The following is an 11,458-nucleotide window of genomic DNA, read 5'->3' as shown; positions in this document are numbered from 1 at the left end:
AATTTTTAAATTATAATTTCTCTTTTCAACTTCTTATTTTTTTTCCTTTATTCTTCTCCTTCTTGAAATTCGATTTATTTTGGCATTCGAAAGGTTTCTTGTAACCGAAGGTAGTCGTAAGGTCTGGTCCAATCTATATTATGGCTTCCTTGGCTGTCGGCATCCATTCTTCTTCTTCCTTTTTCAAAATGCAATTCTCTTGGCAAAAAGAACCCTTGTTAGATATTTCCAGAGTAATACTAACTTCTTTATCATCTTGCAATCTTCCTATAATTTCCATGCTCTGCTACAAGCCCCTGATATCAAGGCTCTACGCATATTGAATTGTCTCATTCAATAGTATTCCGTGAAGACTTGAAGGAATGATTGAGTCTGGGATATAGCCAAGTCGACTGCATATTTGTGAGCCACGTAAGAATTATTTTCTTTACATTTCCCTTTCATTTAACCCACTAAGTTGAGTCGGTTTTGAGATTAGATTTATTTATATATATTCCCAATTAGTGTTAAGCCGTCCAACATACAATCAAATATGGATGTAAAAAAACAAAAATAAGTTTGTTATTTATTTCATGTAACACTGCAAATCTTAGTCGTCTATCATCATTAAGTCTGTGATCTATTTCATGTATTACTGCAAAGCTTAGCCATCTATTATATGCTCAGAACTTGATGTGAAAATCACCATTAAGTCTATGTTTTATTTCATATAATACTGTAGATAGTAAAAACCTTAACTGTATGTCATGTGCCTTGAAATTGATAAATAAGTCAGCAATGATGTTGTCTAAAACTATTTTCATCTTCATTCTCTTTGGTTGGTTTGGAGAAGTTTCCAATGTGCAGCTTCTTCAAGAAGGCATCACTTTTAAAAAAAATATTGAGACTTGTAATCTGTTATTTGACTCATCAAAATTCTGGCAATTTAAAAATTGTAATGTTAAACATAAATTTCATACATAAATTTGATATTCCAAATTTGAGATTTGAAATGTATAATTGTCTAAGGAAATAAAATATCTTTGCAGGAGGTTTAGACTAAATCAATTGAATGCATACATATAAGTATAGATTATCTTAGGTCTAACAAGTGCACAGACTAGACCAGTGGATTAATCTGTTTAGATTTGAATGCTAAGCCATGAAAGTAAATGGGAAGGAAGATAAAGTACTTAGCTAATGATCGAAGAATAAATGCTGTTTGGAAAAGAAAATACAGATAATAAGTCTGATGCCTCCTTATTCTAATTTAAGCTTGCCATCATACTTTATAGGAGAGAAGATAAATTTCTTTGAATTTTGTATGATTCATGCTGTAAGTTTATCATTCCAGTTTAGAACCTTTACAACTTGCTTGCATACACAAATATCTAATTAAGTGAACACCAAGGAATTCACCAGGTGAAATGCCGTAATATGGTGAAGAAGGAACGAAGCACCACAGTAAATTAATCTATTAACACTAGGGAGTCACCGACTTGACGGCTCGGGAAAGGTGAGGAGGTGCAAAAATCATGATTGTCATCAGAATAAGATAAATAATAACATTAGCTCATGCATGTTTCACTCATGAAGAATGTTGTCAAAATGTTAAGATCTTTAAAAAGGATATCTGTAATAATCAAATCCATATCAGTTATGATATTTACCATTTAATATGAATTATTAGCTCATGCACAATCCTGTTACTGTGAACTCCTGCTATCAAGTTGTGCGGTAAATTAAAATATCGGGAAGCCCAGTGAATGGCAAGATGACCTTGTTAATTCCGGGTAGGGAGGGCCTTTCTCATTAGAGATTGTGTGGGGATATGTTGTGGTCCGAGGTTGGGTGGTAAAGCCCTTGACAATGTTTCACCTTTCTCAAGATGTCAGATATGCGTTAGACAAAGATAAGCCATGCATTCAATTGTTTATCAAAAACAGGTAATATCATTTTTGTTTATGAGAAGGTAAGATTAAATTGAAGTATCTCATTGTTATCATCATTTTACTTTCATATAAATGAATATTGAATATAAGAATTTATGCAATCTTGAGAAATTACCACAAATAAGCAATCATAAGGAAAAAAAATCTGAAGCCCTAATTGATTGTGTGACAGTTAGAACCTTAATTGATACAGTGGTATTGGAAGCCCTAACTAAATCCGTGGTATTGAAAGCCCTAGTTGAATCTGTGGTTGCAGAAGCCCTAAATTGAATCTGTTGTCATAAAAACCCTAGATAAAATCCGTTGTCGCAAAGGCCCTAAATTGAATACATGGTCACGGAAGCCCTAAGTGGTAAAGTAGTATCAAAAGCCCTAATAAATCGATGGTAATTGATGCCCTAACAAGTAAGATGGTATGTGATGCCCTAATTTAAGTTATAGAGGTATTTAGTTGTATTCATCAAATGATTTTTGAGATAGCAGTCAATTTGAGAAATTGTTATTATGAATTTGTGGACTAATCCGGGTGGTTGCAGAAGCATACTTAGATGATTTTCATTCTCAATTTTTTGAGATATGTGATTTCAATTTCTGAAGTAATTTCATTAAAAGGTATTGCAAGTATTTAGTTAAGAAATTTTTGTTTAACTGATTTCAATGGTAAATCTTCTTCACATGAACATGAATGATGTAACTGCCTTCTTATGAAATCAAAATTATAACTATATTCTATGCTTATGTTGGATGTTAATTTAGACCTGTAAAATTTGGATGTTACAATAAGGTACAACCTTGGATAAACATTTAATATATGTCATCTTAATAAAATATATTTACGTGCAAGTAAATAAATATGTTTTATATTATTCTTTTGATTTGTAACCTTTCAAATTATTTTCCTTATTTATTCAATTATTTACTTGAAGCTGAAATGAACATTTGGCATATTTTATTGGCAATCAAGAGCCAAGTCTCTTCTTGATAGGTTATGGCTTCTTGGAAGCCAAAGTGACTTCCAAATACCTCTTATATTATGGAGCCAAGTGAGTCAGAAGACAATATAACTCATCACCCGACTTCTTTTTATTGCTCTCGATTTCTTCTCCATACTATTTGACTTTCTCTTTTTGGTACCTGTCTTCTTTCTATATTTCGGATACCTCTGCAGATATAGTACGACATCTTTGAAATTTATCATTGTTATCCATTGTATATTTCTTCCATGAATTACCATCGATGATCTACTGAAGATGTGATTGTTAATCACATTGGAGTTTGCATTTCTTTTGTGAATGGTGGGGCTGATTAATAGCATCTAGCAAGACACCATTCTATTTCTAGATTTAACTAGATTGTGATAAGCTGGAAACATTTAATATTTAGTTGAGGATCAATGGAATGAGTTGGATGTTCTAAGATTCAAACCCCTGGGACTCACCTGGTTGTATAGTCAAAGAAACACGTGAAGAGTCGAGTGGTGTGATTAGATACTAGGATGCTCAATGGCTAACAAGGTGTTCCATGTCTATTTTGGATAGGGAGGGCCTTTCTAGTTAAAGAAACTGTAAGGATAAGTTTAAGGTCTTTGGTTGGGTGGTTAAGCCCCTGACAATGTTTCCCCTCTCCACAAGATGTCAGGACGTGCACTAGATAAAGATAAGTTGAGCATTCAAACATTTAATGGTAATAAGTATTTTTACTTTTATGATATTTATACAAATAGAAGCTATGATGGATTAATTTATATTGTTGAATTCGGTTATTTCCTTGATGAAAGCAACCTTTCTCGTCAATGTAATTGGTAACCATTTATAAGAATAATGATTTTGAGCATATCTTCTAATCTTATGTTATTGCCACAGTTAAGCAATCAGAAGAAAATGAATGATACAGTGTTATCTAATTACCTAAATGAAATAGTGGTATATGATGCTCTAAATGATATAGTGGTATATGATGCTCTAAATGATACAGTGGTATCTGACATCCCAAATGATATGGTGGTATTTGATATCCTAAATAATACAGTGGTATCTAACTCCCCAAATGATATAGTGGTATTTAATGCCCCAAATGATCCAATGGTAATTGATACCCTAAATGATCCATTGATATAGATGCTTTAATTGATATAGTGATATGTGATGCCCTAAATGATCCAATGGTAATCGATGCCCTAATTGATATAGTGGTATTTGATGGTAATCGTCATTTGATTTTGATATAGTCGTATTGGATGGTAATTGTCATTTGATCCTAAGTGGTATTTGTGGACTAACCTAGGTGTTTGTAGAGGCATTCCTAGATTGATTTCAGTTTCAAATTCCATGGTATGTAGATTTTTAATTTCCATAGTAAATTCATTGATGGTGTTTTTCAATTTTTAGTTATGAAATGTCCATTTAACTGATTGTAAATGTTAATCCCATTCACATGGACGTAATTGATATAACTATCTTCCTATGAAAATGAAGTAATAATTGTATTTCTTTGATATGTTTAAGACTTGGGAAAGTGGATGTTACATAGATCCTGGTCCTAACTCACAATTGCAGAGGACTTGTTCAAGTTGTGTTGGTATTCTGTTACAAACCTATTAAATCTTGTTGGTAAACAAATCACCAAAGTTTGAGGCAGTTTCACCTTGATTTGATTTAGTATGCCATCTAGTAGGATGAATCCTAGGAGGTTAGAAAATATGTTTGAAGAATTCAAAGCTGAGACAAAAGATGAATATGAATCCTGAAATAGATGATGAATATGTTGAAGCTGCTAAAGATCTTAAAGATCTTTGCAGAAGAAGAAAGATTGTTGAGAGCTATGGCACAAGTTGGTAAGAGTCATAGAATGGAGGTATCAAATTATTCTAGCTCTTTATATGCTGAGGAATTGATAGAATGGATTAATGAACTTGAGGATTACTATGAGCTTGACAATATTGTAGATCCACAGAGAGTTAGTACAACACAACCTAAGTTGAAAGGCCATGACGCCTTGTGGTAGAAATAATTGTAGAAGGATAGCAAAGATCACGATGAACCTAATATTAGTAGATGGGAACCCATGGCTTCTAGATTGAAGGCTAAATTCATCCCTGAAGATTATGAAGTTGAATTGTTTAAGAAGTTGCAAAATTTGAAGCAGAAAGATATGTTTGGGAAGAACTTCACTGAGGAATTTTACAAGATACAAATTAGATCAGGACATCTTGAATCTTCTAAGAAAAAGGTTGCAAGGTATGTTAATGGTTTGAATTTCAACGTTTAGGATGAGTTGAGTATGTTGAAACTTAGTTTAGTTGAAGATGGTTATCAGTATGCATTGAAGGCTGAATAAAAGTTAGGAAGGAAGCAAGGTAAACAATTGACTAAAGTAGATAAGGGTAAGCAAGTTTTTTCTTTTAAATGTGGTAGAGATGGACATTGAGCTTTTGAATGTCCTACTATAATGGTTGACAAACAAAACTTGCCAGTACAGGAAGATCAGAAAGTAGAAACTTATGATTTTGATTTGACTTTGCTTGAAGTTGGAGAATATTTTTTGATGAGAAGAATCGTGTTGGCTAAGCATGATGTGGAACTAGTGCAAAGAAGGAACTTATTTTGTACTATTTGTAAGTTTGGAGGTAAATATTGTAAAGTTATCATAGAAGTAGGTAGTACTAATAATCTTGTTTATGAAGAAATGGTTAGGAAACTTGGTTTGCAAAGATTGAAACATCATACGCCTTATGGAATCAGTTGGTTTCAAGATGATTGTTGGGTGTAGGTTAGAGAACAATGCTTAGTTAATTTCAATATTGGACCTTTTAATACTTAAGTTTTACGTGATGTAGTAGACATGAGTGCTTGTCATGTTTTACTTGGGAGACCTTGGCAATTTGACAGAGAAGTTATACATGATTGCAAAAAGAATACTGTTACAGTTGAGAGAGATGGAAAGAAATTTGTTTTAATTCCTTTGAAGCATGAGGAAAGAGGAAAAACAAAGAACTTGGGTGTTTTGAAGACTTTTAGTCTGAAGACAACAAAACCTATGGTTGAGAATATTACCAATGAATGACAGTCTGACTTGAAGAAATTATCTGATTTTGTGATTAAGAACATAGGTAAAGGAAACAAATCTTCTTATTAGATGAAGACATGTAATAGGTACGATTCATTTGATCCTAGAAGTAAAAGCAACAATAGATCTGAGATGTCTGATAGAATAATTGGTTGCAGCAATAAGACTTCTGTATTGATTGATGAAGATGATTTATGGATTAAGGATGAGCATGGGATTTGTGTTCCAAATTCTCTTAGATGTTTATAAGTCCTTGTGGAACATCTTTGTCACCGTGGGTGTCTGATGTAGGAGCATCCTTGGAATGTTGGCAATCTTGCATCACCCAAAAAAGATATTTGCTTATTTTTCAGTTTTCTAGTTATCTGTCTGATAGTTTGATTCAGTGAACACTATTTGTCCTTTCCAATTTCCACGAGCTTGGATTCATACTTTGGATCTATCATGGATCATTATCCTAAGTGCGCATAATTTAATAATACAACTGGCGGAAGTTATGCTTCATCTTCTCAGGTGTTGATTTCCTATGTTCTTCATACAATGCTTGGTATTTAATTTAGCGAGGTTCTATATTTAAGAGTTAGCTAGTGTGCTCTTTGATTTAGAAAGGTGGTTAACATGTGGACCCATACCTGAGGTGGCATAAGGTTGTATAATGTTTTATGCATTATGTCATTAAATTATTGAGGGTCAATCCTATATTGTATAACATGTATCCTTTATGGAAATTGTGAGCTCAAAGCTGACTGATGTGTCTTGATGGCTATATATGTAATGTTCTCGAGTCTTAGAAAGTAGTTACTCATGATCAAGAAGGTAGAACAAGAGGATAGCTCAAGAGTAGCGAGTTTGGTCCGTAATCTGGAATATGTATTGGCTGTAATTGGGAAGGCCTTACAACCTGACATATTGTATGTGAGTTGTCTTATCAATCAATATTCAATTGTGTAATTGAAGATCTTTTGTTAATGTGTGAGTTTTTTCAATTGTATATTGTTATACTTATGTTGTTATTGCTCAAGGCTTGGTCATCTCCTTTGGAGGTACACTTACCTTGTACTACATCAACAACTCATTTCAATATCACAACATTATGTAAAGAGGCCCAGTTGAAAGAGTTGTTGCATAATCTACTTACTACACACGATCCCCATGAAGACTCTTCTACTTATCTTCAACTAATGTAGACCCGCATCATCAAGAATGCCCTTTCACAAAGGAAAATAATCCACCCCTTCATCATAAAGAGGAAATTTACATTTTCTAAACAAACAATTTTTTAAAATACACTCTTAAATGCATGTCAAATGTGGGTGTTCTGTAGATTCTCATAAAGTGTTTGACTACATGGAAGAACTAGACAACATCTCCTAGAGCACAATTATCTCACTACATAGAAGACATTGGTATCCTTAGGAGGTACTCAATTGTTTTACCAAATGCAATGAACATGCCTTCAACCCTATCAATTTACCTTTTCTAGAGTACTCCCAATCTGAGCTAAAATGGGAATCGACAAAGAGGCTATAGATATCCATCAAAACATAAAAAAAGGCAAGTTTTGTCAGATGTTATATTTGCAAGTGCCTTGGTAGACCTGTATGCAAATTATGGAAGAATGCACAAGGCATGTTGACCATTTGAGAAAATGCCTGAAATAATTTTGGTTTCATATATTGCAATGATTGGAGAACAATCACAAAATGGGTTTTCTAAAAAAGACTTACAAGCCTTTTTGCAAACCTAGTCAACCTTTGCCAACATTCTCCCAACTTGTGCTCAAATTGGCTCTTTAGATCTGCATGCAGTTGTCCATCAAAACATAATTAAGAGTGGAAATGTTTAGATGTTGTAGTTGGAAGTGCACTGGTTGACATGTCTATAAAATGGGGCAGCATGTGCAAGGCATGTGAACTGTTTGAAAAAATGACTCAAAGAAATGTAGTTTTTATTGGACTAACTACCAATGTGCCCCTTTGAGATTCGTGGCATGGCTTAACTACCTCCTATGTTCTCCAAGTCTAGTAGTTGTATTGGACATTGACAGGTCGATCTTTTGGTGCAATGACAACTCTAGCTTGTAACAAGTGGTATTAGAGCTTGGTCACAGGTTTGAATCTCCTCAGCGGGGGATTGTTGGACTAACTACCAATGTTCCCCTTCAAGATTCATGGAATGACTTAATCATTTGTTGTGTTCTATAAGTCTAGTGGTTGTATCGGGCATTGATAGGTCAATCTTTTGGTGCAACAAAAACTCTAGCTTGTAACAGTCTCGTGGTCTGAGTTGATTACAGGATATGTTACAAAATGGATTTGTTCAAAAAGCCTTAGAAACTTCTAAGAAAATCAGCTAAAAGGGGGTAAAGCCAGACTCCATAACCTTTTCTAGCCTCTTCCCAACCTGTACCAAAATGGGGCCTTTACAATAGGGTATGAACTTCCATCAAGACATAATTGAAAGAGGATTCTGGCCAGATGTCATAGTTGCCAACATTCTGATAGACACGGATGTAAAATATGGAAGGATACAAAGGTCATGCAAATTGTTTGACAATACTTTAAACCAATGTGGTCTCATGGAATTCAATGATTGCAGGATATGCACAATATGGGTTTCTTAAAAAGGGTATGGAAAATTAGAAACCTTTAATAAAATGCTATTGGCAGATTTAATGCCAGACTTCACAAGTTCTGCTAGCATCCTAACAATCTGTGCAAAAATGGAAGGCTTAGGAGTGTGTACAAATTTCCATTAAAGCATAAAATGTGGATATTCTTAGACGTTATAATTGTAATCTTCCTAATTGGCATGTATTGTAATTGTGGAAATATGCTCAAACCATAACAGACTGCCAAAACAACATGCCATCTCATGGAATTCCATGGTTGCAGGTTATGCACAAAATGGGTTCTGCGAAAATACATTAAATATCGTTAAGAAAATGCAATTGGTAGATGTAAAGTCAGACTCTGCAACCTTTGCTAGTGTTCTACCAACCTATGCAAAATTAGGAGCTTTAAAGAAGTGTATTTAAATTTTAAATACATCAATCTATAATCAAAAGTGGATCTTCTTCTGTTGTTTTTGGTACCAATGACTTGCTAGATGTTTGTGCAAAATGCGAATACATACACCGGGCATGTGAACTGGGTTACAAAATGCTTCAAAAAGATGTCATCAGACGGAATGCTATTGTTACAAGATATGCACAAAATGGATTTTGCAATGATGCTTTCGAACTCTATGAACAAATGAAACATTGAGGAACATACCCTTACCATGCAAGCTTCAAATAGCAAATATGACTCTTATTCCATTATGCCTAAAACCAAGCACTATGTGTGCATGCTTGACCTTCTTAGCTGAGCTGGCTATATTGAGGAAACTCTAAACTTTATCATCAAAATGCCAATAGACATTTTTCCTTTTTGTTTGCAGATTGAGATTACATAGGAATATAGAGTTGGGATTATTTACAGAAAGCCTCCTTTTTCAGCTGGATCTAAGAATGCCACAACTTATGTTCTTCTGTCAAACTTCAATGTAGAAATGGGTAGGTTGGAAGAAACTCACATAGTGAGGAGATTGATGAATGATAAAGCAATTAAAAGGTACCTAGAGATTGAAGAATTTAAGGTGGTGAGCAAACAAAGAAAGGATAGAATCATTCTACTAAGGTTATTATAAGGAAAATCAAAATAGTAAATATAAGAGAGAATTTCCAAACAGGGAGGAATGGTCATGGTTGATGTTTCCTGTATACTTAGTGATGTGAGAAAACAAAGTTGGCATAGGCTCTTAGATATCCCACTGTGGTAATAAGAGTAATCACCTGTGTTAACAGAGACCACGTGATTTTTTGGATTGTCGTGGGATATGCCAAACCACCTGTGCAACAGTTTTTTCCATTTACCCATGTACTCATTAAGCTAGACTCATTGAAGGCAAATTTGAAGCAAAGAAGAGCATGGGATGCATGGGAAGGACATACACAGGCATTCTCCCAACCTGTGTTCAAATCAGAGCTTCGGAAGTTGATGCAGTCATCCATCAAAACATAATTAAAAGTGGAATATATTCAGATATCATAGTGGGAAGTTTACTCAAAATGTGGAAGCATGCACAGAGCATGTGGATTATTTGACAAAATGCCCAAATGAAATGTAGTCTTGTGCATTGTGATGATTGCAAAATATGAACAAATTGTGTTTGTTCAAAAGGCATTGCAAACTTTTAAGAAAATGCCAACCTACTCCCAGCCTATGCTGAATTGGGAGCCCTAGAATAGGGTATGCACCTCCATTTTGACATATCTGTATGAAGATTTGCATTAGATGTTGCAGTTTCCAATGCCTTGATAGCCATGTATGCAAAATGTGGAATGATACACAAGTCATGAAATATTTGACAAACTTTTCCAAAGGGATGCAGTCTCATGGATTTCAATGATTGCAGGATATGTACAAGATGGATTAATTGAAAAGGATATAGAAACCTTTGATCAAATGCTATACTTCACAACCTTTGTTAGCATCCTAATAGCCTATGCAAAATTGGAAGCTTTAAAACTGGGTATGAACGTACATCAAAGCATAAGCAAAAGTGGATTTCTGTTAGATGTTGTAACTGTAAATACCCTGATAGACATGTATGCAAAATTTGGAAGCAAACACAAAGCACATGAAGTGTTTAACAGGCTGCCTTAAAGAGATGTCATCTCATGGAATGCCATGGTTGCATGATCTGCGCAAAATGGGTTTTTTGACAAGGCCCAGGGAACATTTAAGAAAATGTTGATGCCAGATGTAAACCAAAGCTTCACAATCTTTGCCAACATCTTACCAGGCTGCTCAAAAAATAGGAGCTTTAAAGGATGGATATACATCAAATTTATTAGAAAAAAAATGGATTTATTTCAAAATATTGTAGTTACCAATGCCGTGGTAGGCGTGTATGCAAAATGTGGAAACATACACAAGGCATGTGAGCTATTTGGCAAAATGCCTCAAAAGATGTCATCTCATGGAATGCCATGGTTATAGCCTATAGGAACTTGACAAAATAGATTTTGTAATGATGATCCTGAGCTCTTTGAAAAATGAAGCACTCTGGGACATACCTTGACCACGTGAGCTTTGCTCGTGTTTTGTTTGCATGTAGCCATGCAGGTTTAGAGGATGAGGGTTGTAATCGAGCCTGGAATTTGATGGCCATATTGGCTGTTTTTGCACTTTTTAACTATATATGACAGGTTAAAAAATTGTAAGACCGTATGGTTTGATAGGCTAATTTTATAGAGAACCGTCAACATGACAAGTAAATCTATTACTAAACTGTTAATATTTGTTATAGGTAATTTAGTATTATATTTAATATTATACATAAATGTGATTTCATAATCTATATAATATATATGTATTATAAATATATTATTTTATATTATAGATATTTCTATTTTT

General features: G+C 34.2%; 1 protein-coding gene across 1 annotated transcript; it reads left to right on the top strand.

Annotated features, from left to right (window-relative positions):
• The first annotated feature begins 4,994 nt into the window (after positions 1-4,994).
• On the top strand, positions 4,995-10,705 carry LOC149529074 (putative pentatricopeptide repeat-containing protein At3g23330). Its single transcript, XM_089808106.1, has 3 exons — positions 4,995-5,167; positions 8,847-9,025; positions 10,431-10,705. Exons 1-3 carry the CDS (start codon positions 4,995-4,997, stop codon positions 10,703-10,705), a joined length of 627 nt encoding a protein of 208 aa, XP_089664232.1.
• Positions 10,706-11,458: the final 753 nt, after the last annotated feature.

This window comes from Cupressus sempervirens, chromosome 11 (assembly GCF_028749045.1).
Source record: "Cupressus sempervirens isolate cs-2001-9-10 chromosome 11, ASM2874904v1, whole genome shotgun sequence".
Taxonomy (NCBI): Eukaryota; Viridiplantae; Streptophyta; class Pinopsida; order Cupressales; family Cupressaceae; genus Cupressus; species Cupressus sempervirens.
The sequence above is the reverse complement of the archived record's forward strand: the minus strand, read 5'-3'. Positions and strand labels throughout refer to the sequence as shown.